The 22069-nt window shown below is 37.6% G+C and overlaps 1 protein-coding gene across 11 annotated transcripts in view; it reads left to right on the top strand.

Moving 5' to 3' along the window:
• LOC135090361 (high affinity cationic amino acid transporter 1-like) overlaps positions 1 to 22069 on the top strand; it is a 33136-nt gene that overhangs the window by 3175 nt on the left and 7892 nt on the right. For 2 of the 11 annotated variants that reach the window (XM_063987125.1, XM_063987130.1), the window contains exons 3-16: positions 5724 to 5989; positions 6715 to 6843; positions 8631 to 8798; positions 11329 to 11433; positions 11865 to 12056; positions 12542 to 12666; positions 12838 to 12941; positions 13630 to 13769; positions 13876 to 13978; positions 14783 to 14839; positions 15496 to 15671; positions 16780 to 16946; positions 17802 to 17910; positions 18927 to 22069. The exon at positions 18927 to 22069 is cut by the window's right edge and continues 1462 nt beyond it. In XM_063987125.1, the coding sequence (XP_063843195.1) occupies positions 5770 to 5989; positions 6715 to 6843; positions 8631 to 8798; positions 11329 to 11433; positions 11865 to 12056; positions 12542 to 12666; positions 12838 to 12941; positions 13630 to 13769; positions 13876 to 13978; positions 14783 to 14839; positions 15496 to 15671; positions 16780 to 16946; positions 17802 to 17910; positions 18927 to 20461 (3330 nt within the window). In that variant the 5' untranslated portion in view covers positions 5724 to 5769 and the 3' untranslated portion in view covers positions 20462 to 22069. Of the gene's footprint in view, positions 1 to 2151; positions 2286 to 3656; positions 3777 to 5485; positions 5591 to 5723; positions 5990 to 6714; positions 6844 to 8630; positions 8799 to 11328; positions 11434 to 11864; positions 12057 to 12541; positions 12667 to 12837; positions 12942 to 13629; positions 13770 to 13875; positions 13979 to 14782; positions 14840 to 15495; positions 15672 to 16779; positions 16947 to 17801; positions 17911 to 18926 lie in introns of those variants that run through there. The other 9 variants (XM_063987133.1, XM_063987127.1, XM_063987128.1 and 6 more) reach the window with 9 other exon arrangements.

A 22069-nucleotide genomic window follows, 5' to 3' on the forward strand; every position in this document is an offset into this window, starting at 1 on the left:
TGTTTTCACCTGAGTTTGTTGATTTATTACTTCTTTTGTGCATCAGGAAAATCAGCAAAAGGCAAATTTAATGAAAACTAATAATAAGCCATTCATAATGTTAATGAAAGTATGTATTTATTGTATTCTTGTTATTAAATATCTTGCAATCTGATATCTTGCAGAAACTTATGAACACTTGAAAATTATGAGGTTAAAAGGTAATAAAGAACTTTTAAAAGTTAATTAAAAGTTGATAAAGAACTGACAGAAAAACAAGCAAAATTAAAAAAAAATCTTATTTCCAATCCTCCAAAAAAAATTAATACAAAAACAAGCTTGATTTCAGTTGAATTTGTAAATGCTCTTAAAAAATAATGTTAAAGTTGATGAAAATAATGGGGAATAAAGTAAAAAAAGTAAAAAAAAAAATAAAAGAAATAAAAATAAACATGTTTGCCATCCTCTAAAAAAATAAATACAAAAGCTTTCAGTTCCCATTCAGCTGCATTTTTTTTTTTTTTTTTTTTCTCTGTGAGGTTAATTGAGGGCCAGAATCACCCATAGATAGAAAAGACTTAGAACTTGATCCTGGGAAGGTTGGAAAGTTAATGCCATAAACACAATAGGTTACCCAACATGTTATCTTTCTTGCATCACAGCTTTATAGTGTTCTTTTCGTCACTGTCTTATCTTCCCTGATACTACGAGTCGAAAGATTAATTGCTTGTTAGTTTGTTTTTGAGTACAAGTAGTAGATCCCAGTCATTTCATTTTAGATGTAGTAGTAGTAGTAGTAGTAGTAGTAGTAGTTTATTTTCTAGGGATATATTTTAATCCATCTTCCATCATCATGTTTTGTTGCTAAATCTGTGTGATCATACTGGTATTTCCTGACAAAGTAATTGTTGCAATTTTAATAATATTTGTCTGTTTGTCAGTCATAACTTACATACTTTATTTTTATCATCACTTAATATTGAAATCTTCCAGCACTTGAGAAAGATCTGCATCACCTGTTATCAGTATTTATTAAAATATTCAGGATCTGGTAAGTACTAACTCCAAGGAAAGCTGTGATTTTGAGAGTATAACGACATCAGGTTAGCTGCAGGAAGTCCATAGATCTTCACATGGCAACCCCTGCATAAAACATGTATACCTTTATCAACCTTTCATCCTCCTCTGAAATTCCTTGTTGACTTAACATTGAAACCCTGGTAACTGAATCTATTTTAGTCATTTAGTCATATTATTTACATTTCAAATATTCAGAAATTATCAGCATCGTCAAATAATCAGCTTGTGAGGAAGAAAAGTAAAATATCTGTGTTTATATGTTCTTAAGCCTACAAGCAAGCAAACAGCAGGAAAGTGTATATATCTCTACAAATGTATGCACACTTTTATACCTTATATTAGAATCTCTGGAAAAAATGTATTACATCACTTACTGGGAGTGACAGATATCAGTTTTATCATCAAAGATTACTCTGAGTCAATTGAGGCTGTATCAGAGAGAGGGAGAGAGATAGAGAGAGGATATAATTACAGTCCAGATCAAGTTAGCAGAGACTGTGAACAACTAGAGTTATTTTTTTACTATACATCATCACTCTATGCAATAAGAAAACTTCAGTCATAAAGTAAAGAGAAGCAAGGCATAGAAAAAACTAGTTTATATCATTACAATACATGGAAGAATAGAAGATCAAAATAACAAGTAACAGGAAACATAGAGAGCCAGTTTTATTTCTAGCATATACCGTATATTGCTGTACATTATAGAGAGGAAGAACTGATTAGAATGATATGGCACAGACCTAGTAAACAGATGAAGATAAGGAGTAGCAGGGGACATGAAGAATGAATTTTATCTCTGTTGTTCAGCACATTATCCCTTGTTGCCATATGTTATATAGAGGAAGAACTAATAAGAATCATTTGGTACGAGGAGCAGATTAAAGAAGAAATAATACACATAGTAAATAGATGTAAATAGGAAGGAGTAACAGGGAACATGAAGAAGCAAAGTGGTTTTTGCATTATCTCAGTTATCTCCTGTCGCTGTATATTATGTGGTGACCTTGTTAAGCTAATCAGCAGGTCAGCATCTTATCAAAATTGTGGGGCTGCCCAAAGGTATGAAGTGGAAAGATAAGAATTTTAATCATTATTTCCATGCTCAGAGATTAAGTGGCCATTTTCCTTAAGTTATGTTTTATTGTTAGTTGCTCTTCCTGCTCATCTAAGAAAGGAAGGTGTGCCACTCCTCTCTGAAAGCTGCCAAGGTTTATACTGAATGTGTGAGACCAGTTGTAGTTAAGATTGTGATTTGTGTTCATCTTGTGTGTCTTGTCTTGAGGTATAAAGATGAGTGTTTTGATTAAGTTATCTTGTAGGGTTTTGTTTATATACACTTATTTTGTTCCCCTGGCCTGTGGTATAATAACATTAGGTAAGTGTGCTGTTCAATCAAGTGTATGTTTTGTTTATTTAGTTGTGTGCTCTTAAGGTACAAGTGATGGGCTGCAAGGATGAATATTTGAGTAAATTTAATCTTATATAGACTGTTGTTCTTGTGTGGAGTGGTGTGGCAATAAGTAAGTGTGTGAATTTGCTTCACTCTAATGTAATGGTGTTCTTGAGACAAAGGTTTATAGGGATGTGTGTGTGTGTGTGTGTGTGTGTGTGTGTGTGTGTGTGTGTGTGTGTGTGTGTGTGTGTGTGTGTGTGTGTGTGTGTGTGTGTGAGTGATTAGAAGACTATCTAGTTCAAGGAGGTCAGCTTTTTGATTGATCATATATTTCCTGTACATCATCATTCATGTATATTCTCTTGTAAGTAACCAAAACATTTGATGCTATTCACTGCTCATGACTTGTCATTTATATACTGTGAAGACTTAACTCAGGGTGACTTGTGTATTATTGAACTTCTTAGCCCAGATAAGCATTCAGAGCCATGACCCAGAAACTGACTTGTGCCAATGTGAAGGTATCAGAATCACTTACTTTGTGCTGTTAGATTAGGGAAGTATCCCCAAGCTGTTATTAGAGAAAGGATAGTACAGTAGAAGGCACCTCACCATTCACCCATTTCTTGGTGATTATTGTTTTTTTTGCCCCTAGTTTTAGTTGTTTTAATGTTTTTTCATAGTGGAAGATGAGGATAAAGAGGAGGATTAAAGATAAGGATATGAATAAGGATAGAACTCGTAGAAACAGGCATTAGATGTAGATAGAGAGGTGGGAGATATGCATTGATAGATGGTTAGAGGTGAAAACATATAGAGAGGTGGGAGATATGCATTGATAGATGGTTAGAGGTGAAAACATATAGAGAGATGGGAGATATGCATTGATAGATGGTTAGAGGTGAAAATATTATGTATTGTTACTTTTGATACAGCAGTAGTTAGATTGATAGATAAATAGATAGATGGATAGATGAATAGATAGATAGAGATGGAAGTATTGTACAATCTTATTAATAATCTATTCAATATACACTCATATTTACTGTCACTAATCATTTGATCACAATGTAACAATATATAGATAGATAGTTGGATAGACAGATAGGAATGAAAATATTACACAACCTTATTACTAATCTCTCCAATATACACTTACAATTACCTGCACTCCAATCACCACCTGTTTCCATCATTTCAGATACAAGCAATCACTACACTTCATTCTGATAACAATACCTTGATTCACATCACATCCTAACTGCATTGATTTATGATCCTAGTAACCACATCAGCAAAAAGGTCTTTGTAAGTAATGTAGGTAAGGATTTTACTGGGATTAAACTTCTCAGACAGTGTGACAATATTTTGGGGGTCATGATAAGGCTAGGTGGTGATGTAAGTGTTCATGGTTACTGATAGAGAAAAAGGATGCATCTTTTGAAGTACCTTGACTACATATCACACCCATGGTGGTGTGGGGCATGGTGTAAATCCTCAGGTAAAGTTTTGGCCTCACTCATCTTCACCTCAGTACATTTCCTGGCCTGTGTCTCCCTTGGGAATATAAATGGCCAGAATTGAAGAATTAGAATATCAGAGACTAAGCGTCAGTTAAGGCAAATTTAGTGGGAACATTAGTGTTACTGCTGCTGCTGTTGCTTTTATTTTTGCCTGGAAACTTATACAATGTAACATTAAAAAATGTGGAAATATATTGAAAAGTAATGAATTAAATATAACTATGTATAATAATTAAATAAATAGATGAAAACTAATATTAAGTAGTAACAGAAACTAATATTGCCAATAAAATATTGGCTTTCTAAATTATCATGACAGATAATTCCTGTTTTAACTGTTACTCAATATTTTGTTTCTGTTTATCCAGTGCTCCTAGAAAAGACAAATTCCTTGTTTCTATCATCTTATCCTCTAGTCTATTCCATGTATCTATATTACACTGCTATCATCTCTTCCTCTAATTAATTCCAGGTATCTATATTTCAGTGCTATCATCTGTTTCTCTAATTCATTCCAGGTATCTATATCTCAATGTGATCATCTCCTCTTCTAGTCCATTTGAGGTATCTGTATTTCAGTGCTATCATTTCTTCCTCTATTCCATTCTAGGTATCTATATTTCAGTCCTGTCATCTCCTCCTTTAGTCCATTTGAGGTATCTATATTTCAGTGCTATCATCTCTTCCTCTAATCCATACTGGATATCTATATTTCAATCCTATCATCTCTGTTTGAGGTATCTATATTTCAGTTCTACCATCTCCTCTTGTCCATTCCAGGTATCTATATTTTAGTACTATCATCTCCTCTTCTAGTCCATTCCAGGTATCCACATTTCAGTAATGAAGTACCCAATGTTTTTTATCCTTTTTTATTCCTAGAATTTATTTTCAGTAAATTATTCAGTAGCTGAAGGGCCATGCGTCTTGTGAAATGCACTACTTGGTAGTGGAGATAAAGCACCAAGTGTTTGTTTACGTTATCACTGCTTTTCATTTTCTGCTGACCTCACGACTGTGCTGTTGTTGTAATTGCAATGCTTGTACAGGGTTTCTCAGGATGCTTTTAAACAAAACACTGATGGATGGATTGAATGAAAGTTTAATCCTGCAAGATCATATGGAGTGAATTAAATCTCTTAGTGCCTCTAGTGGTGGATTAAATGAAATTTTAGCTGCACAAGATCATATGGAATATATCAAGTCTTTTAGTAAAACCTGCTGATAGATTTAATTAATTTTTAACCAAGCAAAATCATTTCAGGTACATCAGAAATTTTAGTTCCCCCTTTTTAATGTGCAGTAGAATCTAGTGGTGGATCAAATGAAGTTTTAGTCATGAAAAATCATATGGAGTAAATATTGTCTTTTATTTCTCCTTGTTTTTGCAGTAAAATCTAGTGACTGAATTAATTAAATTTTAGTCTTGCAAGGTCATGGGTAATAAATCAGTGATAGTAGTAGGTACAGTAGTAGTAATAGTAATGTCCCCTGTTTTTTTATGCAGGAAAACCTTGTGCTATATACTGGAGAATGTGTAATGATCAAAGCATTAAGGAAAACACTGCATCTCCTCCTTCAGGAGATGCTAAGGAAGCAAAATTAGGACCAGGTAAGGCTAGAAGAGCATCCCACCCCCTTTTTTTTTTTTTTTTTTTTTTTTTTTTTTTTTTTTTTTTTTTTTTTTTTCTAAAGAATGTGTTATAATCAAAACATTAAGTAAAGCACTGTGTCTCCTCCTGCAGGTAACACCACGACAGCACCACCAAGCAGGGCAACAAGGGCGGCACAATGCAGCGGTTCATGGACCAACTCACAAGGCGGAAGGTGGTGAATTTTGGCCACTCTGAGCTGCGCCGGGTCCTGGGTGTTCTGGACCTGACCATGCTGGGAGTCGGGTCCACTATTGGTGTGGGCATCTACGTGTTAGCTGGCGAGGTGTCACGCAGGTCTACCGGCCCAGCCATTACCATCTCCTTCCTTGTTGCAGCTATTGCATCCCTCTTTGCTGGTGAGACTATGGTTGTGTTGGTGTTGCTGTTGTGTTTGACAATGGTGTGTGGCTGTGTGTGTGTGTGTGTTTCTTTCTTTTTATTCTTTTAAGAACTTCAGGACATAAGAACATAGGAAAATAAGGGAAGCTGCAAGAAGCCAGCAGGCCTACATGTGGCAGTCCCTGTATGAAACATATCTCCCTTTTTCCATCATTGCCCCTATCCATAAAGTTGTCTAATCTTGTTTTAAAACTTCGTACTCATAAATTGATTTAATCCTCTTTCAACTATTAACTTGTCACCAGCAACCTGATTATTGAGTCTGTTCCAATCATCTGACACTCTTCAAATATCAATTCTTTCCTCTGCTGGTTAAAAAGATACAAGTTGATGTCTTTGTCACTTGATTACTGAGTCTGTTCCAGTCATCTGTCACTCTGAGAACCAATTCCTTCATGTACCTGTTCAAGATTTACAAATTAATATGTTTTGATATCTAATTACTGAGTCTATATTTCTATCATCCATTACTCTGAGCACCAATTTCTTCCTTATCTATACTACCTGATTACTGACTTTTTTCACATTACCTACCACTCTGAACCAGTCTTTCTATACAGGGTAGTCTATTCCTGTCATTTACCACTCTAAGAGCCAGTTCCTTCCGATATACAAGTCTCTTCTGATTTTTCTCTCCCTCCCTATACCATGAAGAGTTACCAGTGTGTGTTTGTGTTGGCAGGTCTGTGCTATGCTGAGTTTGGTGCTAGGGTTCCCAAGGCTGGCTCAGCGTACATCTATACTTATGTCTGCATTGGGGAGTTTGTAGCCTTCGTCATCGGCTGGAACCTTATCTTGGAGTATGTCATTGGTGAGTGCTTTAAGATATTGAGACTGAGAAAAGAAAAAATGTGTCTGTTTTTATTTATTTATTTATCTATTTTTATTTATTTTTATTTTTATTTTATTTTATTTTATTTATTTTTTTTTTTTTTTGTGTGTGTGTGTGTTCCTAGCAAAAAATCAGTGTTTGGTTTATGTGTTGATTCTTTTTTTTTTTTTTTTTCTTCTTTCTTTTTTCTTGTCTTAGTGAAAAATGTTTGATTTCCGCTTTATATTCTTAGTGCATTGTTTTCCTTAATGATTCTGTTATTCTTGCCATTGTTGTTATTCTGGTTGTTGTTTTTGATGGTGGTGGTGATAATATTCAGATAATGATATTTATTGTTACTATTCATTATACATAAGACTGCCATACTATTACAGTTAGAGGTAACAGTGGTTGAGAGAGTTATTCTTCTTCTTCTTCTTCTTATTATTATTATTATTATTATTATTGTTCTTATTATTATTATTATTATTATTATTATTATTATTATTATTATTATTATTATTATTATTATTATTATTATAGTGAGTGATGTTCAGATAGTGATGACAGGTGAAGGAAAATGATAATCTGGTACATGTTATGGCCTGAGATAACTTGAGAAGACAAGAGTGTGATAGTAAATACTTGCATAATGACCTCAACACACACACACACACACACACACACACACCCAGTTACACTTTACTCTTTTATATACTTCATTGATATTGTATTTTCAAATCATATTTATTTTCTGATTGATGTGTTTTTTTTTCTTTTTTTTTTTGTATTGTTCTTTTCTATTTGGTTTTATTGATCTGTTCTTAGATTATTATTATTTTCATAGATATTGTTACTTCATTTTCATATCTCACTTATTTTCTGACATATTTTTTATAATTGTTTTATTATATTTTTGTTTGCTTTTATTGCTTTATTTTCTTTTATTTTTATTGCTAATATTACATTATTATCTGACTGACATACTATTTTTCATATTGTTTTTTTTTTTTTCTGTCTGAGTTCATTGATTAATTTTCTGATAGTATTTATTTTCTTCTGATTGATATTTGTATATAAATATTTCATTGTCTATTATGTCAGTACAGTATGTATATGAATTTTTCTGGCTAATATTGACATATTGTGGTTCATATATCTATTATCAGTACAGTCTTCCCTTTTTTTTTTTTCTCCCATGTCAGTTGGCATGTTCTTATTTTTTATTTTGTTACTTATTTATCTATTCTTTGTTTTGTTTTGTTTGTTTGCTTGATTACTACAGTTTCATTGTCATGTGGTATGATTAAAGTGTACTTATTTTATCATTTCAGTCATAGTTATAATGATCTATTTTTCTCTTGTTGTGTATTACAGTGTCTCTGTGCAACACTCCCACACCAAGAGTTTATGCCTTCCCCATAGACTAATCACCATAGATTACTCTGTTCTCTTTTTCTTGATTTTATAGTTAGTTTATTCTTACATAACAGTTTGGTTAATGTAAAGAAGTGCAGTGGAATCAAACAGTCTAGTTAGGACTTATAGATCTGCTACTTTTTAAAATTAATTTATATTTACTTGTATTTCAGTTTTATTTACTTATATTTCAGTTGTACTTATTTGCTTTTCAATTGTATTTAGTTGTATTTCAGCTGTTTTCAGTTATTCTCGTTTGTATTTACTTGCATTTCAGTTGTTTTCAGTCATTCTCATTTATATTTTCTTGTACTCATTTCCCATATATTTACTCATACTAATTTGTATTTGTGTTCATCCACTTCCAGGAACGGCAAGTGTGGCACGAGGTTTCAGTCAGTATGTGAATGCGTTAGCCAACAACAGCATAGAAGACGCCCTGCAAGAAGCAGTGCCGCTCTTACCCGAGAACACTAAAAGTTTCATCTCCACATACCCTGATTTCCTTTCATTTGGACTTGCTGTCATCCTCTCAGGTGTGTAGGAAGATATCTTCTTGCTCCTCTGGCATTTATAGTTGTATGTGTGTGTAAAAATAGGAAATGTATGTGTGTAAGAATAATGTTTTTGTCCTGTCAGCTCCTCTTTAACTCATTGCTGCCGTGTTGTGTCTCATGCTATCTTCTACAGTTATGTTGATGTCCACTGCTTTTCAGAACTTGCTGACTGCAATCCTTCCACTCCTAGTCTTTTCATATTTTCACTGCACAAGGCTTTCTACACACTCTCATTTGTGTTCTGTCCACTTCACTAGTGTAAGAATTAAGCACTATGTAAATTTTTCATAATATACTCTCACGAGGGGATCTAACTCCCCTCGTGATTTCTGGCATCTAGCCAAAAATATCTCCAATAACTTTGCTTCTTCTTCTTTCCCTCCTCTACTTCAACCAGATGGCACCACTGCTATCACATCTATTTCTAAAGCTGAACTCTTTGCTCAAACCTTTGCTAAAAACTCTACCTTGGACGATTCTGGGCTTGTTCCTCCCTCTCCTCCACCCTCTGACTACTTCATGCCTCGTATTAAAATTCTTCGTAATGATGTTTTCCATGCCCTCGCTGGCCTAAACCCTCAGAAGGCTTATGGACCTGATGGGGTCCCTCCTATTGTTCTCCGAAACTGTGCCTCCGTGCTTGCACCTTGCCTAGTCAAACTCTTTCAGCTCTGTCTGTCAACATCTACCTTTCCTTCTTGCTGGAAGTTTGCCTACATTCAACCTGTTCCTAAAAAGGGTGACCGCTCTAATCCCTCAAACTACCGTCCTATTGCTTTAATTTCCTGCTTATCTAAAGTTTTTGAATCTATCCTCAACAGGAAGATTCTTAAACATCTATCACTTCACAACCTTCTATCTGATCACCAGTATGGGTTCCGTCAAGGCCGCTCTACTGGTGATCTTCTGGCTTTCCTTACTGAGTCTTGGTCATCCTCTTTTAGAGACTTTGGTGAAACTTTTGCTGTTGCCTTGGACATATCAAAAGCCTTTGATAGAGTCTGGCACAAAGCTTTGATTTCCAAACTACCCTCCTACGGTTTCTATCCTTCTCTCTGTAACTTCATCTCAAGTTTCCTTTCTGACCGTTCTATTGCTGCTGTGGTAGACGGTCACTGTTCTTCTCCTAAATCTATTAACAGTGGTGTTCCTCAGGGTTCTGTCCTGTCACCCACTCTCTTCTTATTATTCATTAATGATCTTCTAAACCAAACTTCTTGTCCTATCCACTCCTATGCTGATGATACCACCCTGCACTTTTCCACGTCTTTTCATAGACGTCCAACCCTTCAGGAGGTAAACATATCACGCAGGGAAGCCACAGAACGCCTGACTTCTGATCTTTCTAAAATTTCTGATTGGGGCAGAGCAAACTTGGTATTGTTCAATGCCTCAAAAACTCAATTCCTCCATCTATCAACTCGACACAATCTTCCAGACAACTATCCCCTCTTCTTCAATGACACTCAACTATCCCCCTCTTCTACACTGAACATCCTTGGTCTGTCCTTTACTTATAATCTGAACTGGAAACTTCACATCTCATCTCTAGCTAAAACAGCTTCTATGAAGTTAGGTGTTCTGAGACGTCTCCGCCAGTTTTTCTCACCCCCCCAGCTGCTAACTCTGTACAAGGGCCTTATCCGTCCATGTATGGAGTATGCTTCACATGTCTGGGGGGGTTCCACTCATACTGCTGTTCTAGACAGGGTGGAATCAAAAGCTTTTCGTCTCATCAACTCCTCTCCTCTAACTGACTGTCTTCAGCCTCTCTCTCACCGCCGCAATGTTGCATCTCTAGCTGTCTTCTACCGCTATTTTCATGCTAACTGCTCTTCTGATCTTGCTAACTGCATGCCTCCCCTCCTTCCGCGGCCTCGCTGCACAAGACTTTCATCTTTCTCTCACTCCTATTCTGTCCACCTCTCTAACGCAAGAGTTAACCAGTATTCTCAATCATTCATCCCTTTCTCTGGTAAACTCTGGAATTCCTTGCCTGCTTCTGTATTTCCACCTTCCTATGACTTGAATTCCTTCAAGAGGGAGGTTTCAAGACACTTATCCACCAATTTTTGACCACTGCTTTGACCCTTTTAGGGACTGGCATTTCAGTGGGCATTTTTTTTTATTAGATTTTTGTTGCCCTTGGCCAGTATCCTTCCTACATATAAAAAAAAAAAAAAAAAAAAAAAAAACCCTTATTCTGTCCACCTCACTAATGCAAGAGTTGTTCACCTCCCTAGTGTAAGAATTAAGCACTTCTCTCTTTCATCACATCCTCTCACCCTCATTCTGTTTTTCTCACTAGTGCAAGAATTATTCACCTCACTAGTGCAAGAATTAAGCATTTTCTTCAGTCTTTCATCACATCCTTTCATCATCATTCTGTCCACCTCACTAATGCTTCACTAGTGTAAAAGTGAAGCACTATCTTCTCTCTTTCATCACATCCTCTCACTCATTCTGTCACCTCTTCAATTCAAGATGTAACCAGTGTATTCACCCTCAGTGGCCCTGGCACTCGGAGTGAAGGAGTCATCACGCATGAACAATATCTTCACCAGCATCAACATCATCGTCATCGTGTTTGTCATCATTGCCGTAGGAACACAAGGTCAGTTGTCAGGCGCATCAATCCAAGTGTTGGTCATCAGGTCAGATGCTGGCAAGATTTTCATTCAATTAGATATTAATGCTAACTGCAATTTCATCTCTTTCCATATTATTTTTTGTATATTTTCATTTAACTGCTTATACTAACTACAATTACATCTCCCTCTATCTTTCTTTGGGTTACTTAAAGTGTGTTTATTAGGTTTAATAGTAATGCTTTTATTTAGATATGTATACTAACTACAATTACATTCTCTCTCTCTCTCTCTCTCTCTCTCTCTCTCTCTCTCTCTCTCTCTCTCTCTCTCTCTCTCTCTCTCTCTCTCTCTCTCTCTCTCTCTCTCTCTCTCTCTCTCTCTCTCTCTCTCTCTCTCTCTCTCTCTCTCTCTCTCTCTCTCTCTCTCTCTCTCTCTCTCTCTTGTTAATCCCCAGCTGATCCCTTCAATTGGAGGATTCCTTCTGATAAGATCGATGGCTACTGCAACATCACAGGGAATGAGGGGGAGGAGAAGGGAAAGTGGTGGGGGGCAGGTGGCTTTGCTCCCTACGGCTTCAAGGGAATCATGGAGGGTGCCGCCACCTGCTTCTTTGGCTTTGTGGGCTTTGACATCATTGCCACAACAGGTGAGTCAGCCCAGAGTTGTCAGTTACTAGTGGTCTGTCATAATTATGGAAGCTTTGAAAGATTAGACAAATTTATGGATGAGGATGATAGGCGGAAATAGGTAGGTTTATTTCATACAGGGACTGCCGTGTGAAAGCCTGATGGCTTTTTGCAGTTTTCCTTATTTTCTTATATTCTGATTCATATTGTATGCAATGTTAGGTTAGTATTGTGGGATTTATGGAAATAACCCTAGCCTACTCATTTCAAGACAGTGACTATTTATTTCTGGGGAAAAATGTGATGCCTTTTAAAATCATGATCTACATATGGTAGACTGAAAATAGTCCGTTCTACCATTGCTTCTCTAATGTAATGCTTTCCATCCAGGCAAGGATTGCCAACCTGGTACATAGACAGATAGATAAATAAGAGAATCATATGTATAAAGGATAGCAATTACATCTTCACAGCAATTTCTCCTAATATAGTGTGTTCCATCCAGGTGAGGAGGCCATAAACCCATCCCGCACCATTCCTCTGTCCATTGGCATCTCCCTCTTCATCATCTTCCTGTCCTATTTCGGGGTGTCGGCTGTCATCACGCTAGCCTTTCCATACTGTGTGCTGGTGAGGCTTGAAGAGTGGCTGCTGCTGCCCATGCTAACTTGTATTTGATTGTTTTAGTAATTTTTTTAACATGCATTATTGTTGAGTACTAGCTTTTATTTCTCTTACTAATGTTAGTTGTCCATCAGTGCACATCTTGTGGTAGAATGACTGCATGTTCTTGTGTTGCAGGATGAAGATGCTCCCTTGGTGGTCATATTTGATGAGGACCATATTGGATGGGAGGCTGCCAAGATATTTGTCAGTGCAGGTGCTCTGTTTGGCTTCAGTGCCAGGTAAGTCTCATAAGAACACAAGAACACAAGAAGATTAGGGAAGCTGCAGGAAGCCACCAGCCCTACATGTAGCATTTCCCATATCAAATATACCTTCCTATTTCCACCTATCATCCTCATCCATAAAATTTGTCTTGTTTTCAAGCTCTCTAATGACTCAGCATTAACAACCTGAAAACTCAGTCCTTTTTATTCCATACATCTGCCACTCTATTTGAGAACCAATTCCTTCTTATCTCTTTAGTTAAATCTAATTGCCAGTGCTTGGTGGTGCTTGGCAAGTCTTATATTCTGATCATTATCAAGACCTGGTACAGTATTTTGAAACACTTTGCTCTTTCATCACAACTGTTTTCAAAGGTTACAGAGATGATTATTTGGGACCTCTTTGGTATTTTTCCATTGACAGTGAAGAATCTTGGCTAAAATATCACTTGAATCATGAAAATATTTTAGTAACTTCCCCTAGAACTTGTTATACTATCACTTGAATCATGAATTCAACCTGGAAAATCTTAGTATCTTCTCAACATTGTTAAATTATCATTGGAATCACAACTTAAACTTAAAAACTTCCCCTTAGAAACAACTGAAATTAATTGAGATTAAGCACTAGAACCTTTAAGCATCTCATACTTTATCAAGGATTCCATTAGTTTAAGTTTATATGCTTTAATCTCCCTTACAGCCTGTTTGGTGCGATGTTCCCCCTTCCTCGTATCATCTATGCCATGGCCAGTGATGGTCTGGTGTTTCGTTTTTTCTCCCAGATCAGCAAGAAATTCCAGACTCCCACCATTGCAACTGCTCTCTCTGGCATATTTGCTGGTAGGCAGTCTGGCATGTTGTTGAAGCCAAGATGGATAACTTAAGACGAATTAATATTAGTTAGCATTGACTTAACTCCTCATTACATTAATTTTTACTTGTTCAGGTGGAATGGCAATGTTTTTCGAATTGAGCTCCTTAGTGGATATGATGAGCATTGGGACCCTCATGGCTTACACTATTGTGGCTCTTTGTGTCCTGCTGCTGAGGTAAGTGTGTGTGTGTGTGTGTGTGTGTGTATGTATGTGTATTCACTGTACAGTCTGCTACTGGTTTCTCTCAAGACAGCCGGCCATTCCCCAGTGGAAAGAGCTCAGAGCTCATACTGACCAATCTTTGGGTTGGACTGAGACCACTCACACACAACACACCAGGACAATAAGGTCACAACTCCTTGACTTACATCCTGTACCTACTCACTGCTAGGTGAACAGGGGCTACATGTCTAAGGAGACACACCCAAATAATTTCCGTGTGCATGTGTGTGTGTGTGTGTTTATCTGGATGTCTATTCATAATGTACAGGGCCTGAGCTATAATTGTCTGGTTTTGTCGCTGTATTTACACCAATCCAGTTTTCTTTGTGTGTGTGTGTGTGTTTGTGTGTGTGTGTGTGTGTGTGTGTGTGTGTGTGTGTGTGTGTGTGTGTGTGTGTGTGTGTGTGTGTTTCCCTATATAATGTGCAGGGACTGAGCTATAAGCATGTCCTGTGTCTATGTTCATCCATTTTTCTTGTGTGTGTTTGTGTGTGTGTGTGTGTCCGTGTGTCCAGGTGCATTTACCAAGTAGTATTTGAAAAGTAGTATTTGAGTTGAGCTTGTGTTGCCCTGTTTATGTATGTATTCATTCTACATTTGTCTCACATGAATGTGTCAGGAGATTCATATTTGTGGGAAATGTGGGTAAATACACATGCATTTATCTTGTATATATCATGTGGCTGTGTTTTTCTCCCTTGCTGCATTATGGTAAATGTTGGATATTTGAAAATTGTTGTGGTGCTTTTGTTTCAGATACACAGACAATGACCATAGCAATGAGAAGTCTGAGTACACATTGCTGAATACATCGTGAGTACACCATGAGCTTACTGTGAGCCTTGATTCTCTCACTGCCTTAATGTTCTATCTTGTACTTTCTTGTGCTGTTATCTCAGTTATTACACTGCCTCAATGTTGCATTTCATTCTGTCTTCTGTTGTTGTTTCAATGGTTACTTCTCTCATGAACTTGCCAACTGCATACCTCCCTTCTGCCATGGCCTTGTTTCACAAGACTCTACTTACTGATATTATGTCCACCTTATTAATGCAAGAGTTAATTAGTATGTTTTTTTTCTTTCTAGACTCCACTTAGTCTCACCAATATTGTGTCCATCTTCCTAATGCAAGAGTTAGCTAGTATTTTTTTATTTTTCATTTATTTATTTATTTTATTTATTTATGTATTTATTGTATTTATTTATTTTTTTTTTTTTTTCAAAACATGCTACTTTTACTCTCACTTATTTTTCCCACCTTTCTATTGCAAGAGTTAACCAGTTTCTTCATTCTTTGACCTTTTTTTACTGGTGCAAATGAGATGAGATGACTCAGCACTAACAGCCTGATTACTGAGTTCATTCCATTAATTTTACCATTCTATTTGAGAACCAATTCCTTCCCATCTCTCTCTACCTCCTTCAGTAACTCCCTGTCTCAACCTGTTCTCATCCTTTTTGATGACAGGTACACAGTGGATGAAGAGGATAGGGATGAGGAGGAGGGTGAGGCTGTCCTGCCCACCTCAGTTCCATCTAGCTATCATATCTCAGACTATCTCCACCAGCTCTTCAACACCAGGGGCTTTACCAAGCCTACCGACCTCACTGCTTCTCTCGTCACAAAGGCTATCATGTGCTTCTGTGAGTTTAGGAGAAAGAGAGAGAGAGAGAGAGAGAGAGAGAGAGAGAGAGAGAGAGAGAGAGAGAGAGAGAGAGAGATTAAAGGTCCATTCACATACGTCAGTGATGTATCAGTGCTGTGTCTGCTCAGTGCTTCAGTATCAGTGAAAAAAAAATATTGTTACTTTGAATTCAGCTGATGCATTCACACATATCTGGCACAGTACTGTGTTTCAAGTCTCCATGTCAGTTCCATCTCCATTCCATGAAATTTAATGTCATCACCACTGATATTTTTCAGTGTTTCACAGATGCCAGATGAGTGCTGTGAGTTTGTCCACAAGAATGATGATGATGAACTAATCATTGAATTGGTACAGAAACATCCTGTTCTGTATGATTTTTCATAGCCAAAGTATATGGACAGCAGTCTCAAACAACATATTTTGAAAAAATTTGTTCCATCATCAATGAACTCCTTGCACAGAGTAGCTAACTCTCCTTCACTTTCCCTCATGTACCCACTTTCTTTTCTTCAGTTTATGTTCATCAAAGATTATGGCAATCATTGCCAGTTCAACATCTGAAAACTTTGCCATGTTGGAAATCACTGATTTCATACAGTATGGTTGTGTGTGAAAAGACGTCACTGAAGCATCACGGATTTCACTGACACGACACGGATACGTCACTGATGTGTGTGTGAATGGGCCTTAGAGCTACTAATAGACAGATAAAGGCAAATAAACATGTATTAATATTTGTATAGATAAATTAATTTATAGATTTTTGAAATTATGTATGAGATATTTGAGCATGAATGTCTTTTTTTATATTTATTTATTTCTCAACATTCCTTTCCCCTCTCTTTCCCTCACTATACCTTCCTTTTACTCTCACCATTCCTCCCTCCTTTCCTCACCAATTTATCCTTCCTCACCTCACCACATCTTCCTTATTCCTCCTCTTCTTGCCATCCCTTTTTCCTTCCTTCACTACCTTTTCTTCCCGTCCCTCACTACATCTTTCCCTTCTCCTCTCACTAAACCTCCCCCACCCCTTCCCTCTTCCTTCTTTAAAACTTTCCTTTTTCTTCCCCTCATTATGCCTACTGTCTCTCCTCCCTTAGGTGTATTGGTGCTAACTCTGGACATCTTGCTGGTGACTCTCAATGAACAGTTGGCTAAAGGGAACCCTGGTGCCATCACTGCCATTGTCATCATGGGCATTCTCAATATTGCCAACCTCATTGTCATTGCCCGCCAGCCAGAGTCCAAGAAAAAGTTGTCTTTCAAGGTGCTTACCCCTTCTTTTTGCTTATCATCATTTTTTTTTTTTTTTTTTTTTTTTTTGTGTGTGTGTGTGTGTGTGTGTGTCATAGATGGTTTGGCATGTTTTAGGAATTTTTGCAGACAGACTTTAGATATTCTTGTGTATTGGAGGGAAGTGTAGGAGCACCCAGTGGAAAGGTAAATCAATGTTGCCTCTAGACATGCTTCTGGTGATATGCTTTCCCTCATACAGGTGTCCTGCCTCGTTATGAAAGGTTTTACCTTCTCCAGTAAGTTGTAGAAGCTGTTTGGGTCCATCCTCATATAGTTTGTGAAATCTGATTCATAACCAATATGCAGTTCATGTAAAATGGTTGCATGACTTCCCTTTCTCTTCATGTTTTTAACCAGTCCTTACACCATTCCCTTCTTGTCACCTTGTTCTCACACAGTGCAGCAATTATTATGCTGCATAGTGCAATTTTCTTGGTTTTGTTTTTTTCTTGTGCACTATGGTGATGATATACTGCACTAGATGCTGGCAACAACCACCTGTCACCGAAATCCACACTAACACTGACATAAATACCTGTGTGTTGCTAATAGACATCAGCTTCGAACATTGTCTGCTGGTCTTTGTCTGGTGAACAGAGTAGAAACTGTGGTTTACAACTTTTTGGTACCACTGTTTGTTGCCATATCAACTTTCCTCGTTTGAACGCTTATGACATCATCCTGCTTCGCCTTATGATATGGTAACAGTGTTTGTCCGACAGACACTGTTCGACCATGTGGACGCACCTTTAAACTAACTCCTTAATGATGATGGTGATGGAGATAATAATAATGACACAAGTCTTTCCCTCTCTTCCTTCCACAGGTTCCTCTGGTGCCATGGGTGCCCGCTATCAGCACGTTCATTAACCTGTACCTCATGTGTAGCCTGGATGTGAACACCTGGTATCGATTTGGCATCTGGATGGCTATTGGTGAGTGTTCCCCATGGATACCAACCTTAAATTCTTTCTCTCCTATGCAACACACATCCATGAGTGTCTTAGATGGCAGTGTTTCTTTCATGTAAGAGGGATACCAGCTCAGGCCCATTGGAGTGCCTGTCCCTAAAGAAAGAGGGCCAAAAGGATTAACCAAAGTTGGAGAACTGTCTTAAGATTTGAAAAAACTCAAGTCATAGGAAGGGGGAAGTACAGAAGCAGGTAGGGAGTTCCAGGATTTATCAGGTGTAATACTTAATGTTGCATGTTAATGGAGAGCTTGCCATCTTTCACATTCATGTAGAATGATCTTTGTGTATTGAAGTGGTACAGTTATTTCTTAACTAATATGCATCTTGAATTTAGTTATTTTAGGTTTATGTCTGTACCAGCATCTTCTCTTATGCATCAAAAATTTATTTTCCCTTGTAGTTGTATAGGACTAACCCAGCACAGTAATTTCTGAAGTAATATGCATTTTGAGTTTAATTACTGTGCATGCATTCATGCTGACACTTCTAGAAATTAAGTACCCTATGTAGTTGTGTGATACTAACCCAGCACAGTAGTTTCTAACCCTTTCACTGCTGTTTGGCTTACCTTTCCTCCTCCACTAACTTCTTGCTCTACAGCCACCTCCAAACATTATGTGGACCAGAAAATGCAAAATCTATTCTTTTCTAATTCCCTTCTTTCTTGTACTTGATTGAGAAAACTCTATCCTGAGTGATGAAAACACAAAACTGTGTGTGTCAGTTTGTTTTTACCTGAAGATTAACATTTTTCTATGCTGTCAAAATATTCTGCCACTTTTCAGTTTTTTCATGCATTCCTTATACCATATGCTTATAATGATTTGATACATTGTTCTTAGTGCTGTCAATTGTTGCTTATTGCAGTGAAAAGGTTAACAGATGCACACTGATGCTTGTGTCCATGCTAACACCTTCTCTTCTAGGCCTTCATTTGCCACTTTATGCCACTAACCACTCCTTTCCTTTCACTCCTAGGCTTTCTTGATTATTTTGCCTATGGCTTGTGGAACAGCTCACTGCAAAAAAGAGGCAGCAACAAGCTCGGCCTCGACAACCTGAGCTTCTCTGACAGCAAGAAGACCCACCAGCTGATCATTCCCAAGATAGAGATCCAGCCAGCCACTCCTCTTAGCTCCGAACCAAGCACTCCTGTCACCAAGCCTAAGCAGACAACTCCTGTAGCCCCATCTCCCCTTACTACAGAGGTTCAAGGCAAAGAAACTGGTGCTGAGGGTGAGGGTGCCAATGGAAGTGTAGCAGTGTGTGAAGACATCTCCCCACTAGATGCTGCCGCTGTTGTTGCATCTCTGATGATGACTGGCAAGGCTGTTGAGGGAGGGACTGAGGAGGAGGAGGAAGAGAAGGAGATTGAAGACAAAGAAAGAATAGAGGGTGAAAGAAAGGAGGATTGTAAAGAATGCACAGATGATGTTAAGAGAAAGGATGAGGAAGGTAAAAAAAGTAGAGATGAAGGTGAAAGAATGGAAGATGCTAAAGAAGGCATAGATGTTGAAGGAAATAATGGTGATATAGAGAATGATACTCTGGTTAATGAGAGTCCCAGTGAGGATAGTGTGAAAGTTAATGGTTATGTTGTGGGGGAAGCAAAGAATGGTGATGATGGTGCCTTGCCTCTCACTGTCATAACCAATTCTCTGTTGTCCTCTGACAGCAGGAAGGCAAATGAAGACACAGAAGTGAAGGAAGTGAGCAGAACAGAGGATGGTACACCAGCTCAGGATGTGAATGAGAACAAAACTGAGGAAGTAAAGAAAGAGGAGGATAATGAGATAGAAAGGAGTGAGGATAACAAGGTGGAAGAGAGCAGCAATAAAAAGGATAAACTCAACAAACCACCATCAGTGGCCATCCCACCATTCAACCGAGACAACACCACCGATGGCACAGGCATCACCAAAGCTTACTACTCATCACCAGAGCTCTCACCACCGCCTTCTCCACCACCCTCTTCGCCTACATCACCAGCACCACCCCTGCCCACAACAGCACCGACTTCAAAGCCACGTGCTGTTCTTGTTCGTTCTCAGTCAGAGGCAAACTTAATTTGCAGTGTCCCTTCAACTCCAGCAGGAGGGAGGCACCCAATAAAGAAGCTCCATCGCATGTCAAGCTTCGATGACATACCCCCACGTTCTCCAGACAGTCCTTTTGCCCGCCGTGTCGCCAGTTTTGTGGTCATCCCGGTCCACGAACCAGGAATGGAGGACTCAGATGAAAACAGCATCACTCCCTCTCCCTCCCCAAGTCCCACCACTAAGGATAACGTGTTTCAAGATACACTGAGCAAGAAGGAGGATAAGAGGATGTTTATTCTAGGCAGCTCAGAGTCTCTTGACAAGCTTGCAGGTGAGGGCAGTGAGACAAGTGAGTTTCTAAGCACCAGAAGAATGGTAAGCAGGGAGTTGGAAGTGCTAGACCCAATCCGAGAAAGAGGAGAGAGCAAACTGTATGCCAACGGAGCTGACAAGAGAGAGATCCAGCCATCATAGGAGGACCCTGTTAAGTAGATGGATACAGGCATATGCAAATGTGATGGATTGAAAATACAAGACAAAACAGTGAAGTAAACATGATGATTAGAAAAGAATTAAGACAAGACAAGACAAGTTGAATTAAATATGGCAGATAGAAAAATTTTCTAAGACAAAATAAAACAAGAAGGCAAAGAAAACATGACATAGAAAAAAATGAAGAAGACAAGATTGTGAATTAAGCATGTTGCCTTAATGGAGAAAGTTTGTTCCTCAGCCAGCTAAGCCTGAATAGTCACTCAGCTGCTGCTTACACTTGGAAAGTAGCCTCTATTAGCACTGAAGAGCATGAAGAGAGTTGGCAAATCTATGTGCATCTTCTCATCAATGAATTATCACACCTCACCTCATATGCATGCATCTTTATCTATCCCTCTCCATATTATATGTATGCTTGTGCATGTTCATATTGTAAGTTTTTTTTTTTTTCTTTTTTTTTTGTGTGTGTGTATTAGGTAAGAAAAATTATTCCTTGTTTTCTAGTATCTTGACAAACTCTGTGCTTTTAAATTACTTTGTAGAATAATGTGATGTTATGATTAAGCATTGTAACTTGTAGGTGTTTGTGCAAGTTTTCAATATGTAACAGGAATGTTCAGATACTTCATACTGTGCAGATTTTCTCAAGCAAGGATATTGTGTGTAGGCTGTGTGTAGAACAAAGGGAAGTGAACAAAATGGTAACACTGCCATACAATAAGTCACAAGCTGTATTCTCACAAACTTGTAGTAACTCAAAACTCTTTCACAATTAATGTTTTGTGCATCAGAAAACAAGACTGCACACAAGAAATGTTCACAAACTTGAGGTTCACAAATTGTTCACAATGCATGTTTAGCGCATCAGAATATCAGAAAATGACACTGCAAAATGGCAATTGATCACAACAGGCAGCTCCTGGATACAAAACTGAGTATCTAAACCATAAATTTTCCTAATCTCCACATAAGTATATCCACATCTTTTTATTGCATGCCTTCCCGTGCTTATTGGGGGTCTTAGCAATGTGACCTCTGCTGTTATTTAACCCTAGAAAATCCCAAACCATAATGCCAGTTGACAATGACAAGGCAGCTCCTGAACACAAACTCAGCACCTAACCCGTAAATTTTTCAAATCTCCACATATTCCTTATATGGAGCCTCTGCTTGTGTCTCAGTGTCTATCATCCATAAAGTTTTCCAGTCTCCACATGAATTTAAACAGTTCTTTCATTTTATTCTTTTTATTTGATCTTTATTTGTGCTGCTTAAGTGTTGGTCTTGGCAATGTGATACCTGCTAAAATCTTACTCTAGAAAATTCCTAAACAAAATTATGACCTATTTGTCGCAATAATAATATTAATAATAATAATAATAATAATAATAATAATAATAATAATAATAATAATAATAATAATAATAAATTATTGTCACATAACAATATACATGAAATTTGCTTTGTGAGCCATAAAAAAAAAACAATAAAAACTCATATATTTTCTTATGTCTGTTTATAAAATGTGTTAACTGCATGAAATAAATATGTACCATATATTTCAGCACATAAGACGATTTTCAGATG

The sequence above is a fragment of the Scylla paramamosain genome, chromosome 34 (assembly GCF_035594125.1).
Source record: "Scylla paramamosain isolate STU-SP2022 chromosome 34, ASM3559412v1, whole genome shotgun sequence".
In the NCBI taxonomy this organism is placed as follows: Eukaryota; Metazoa; Arthropoda; class Malacostraca; order Decapoda; family Portunidae; genus Scylla; species Scylla paramamosain.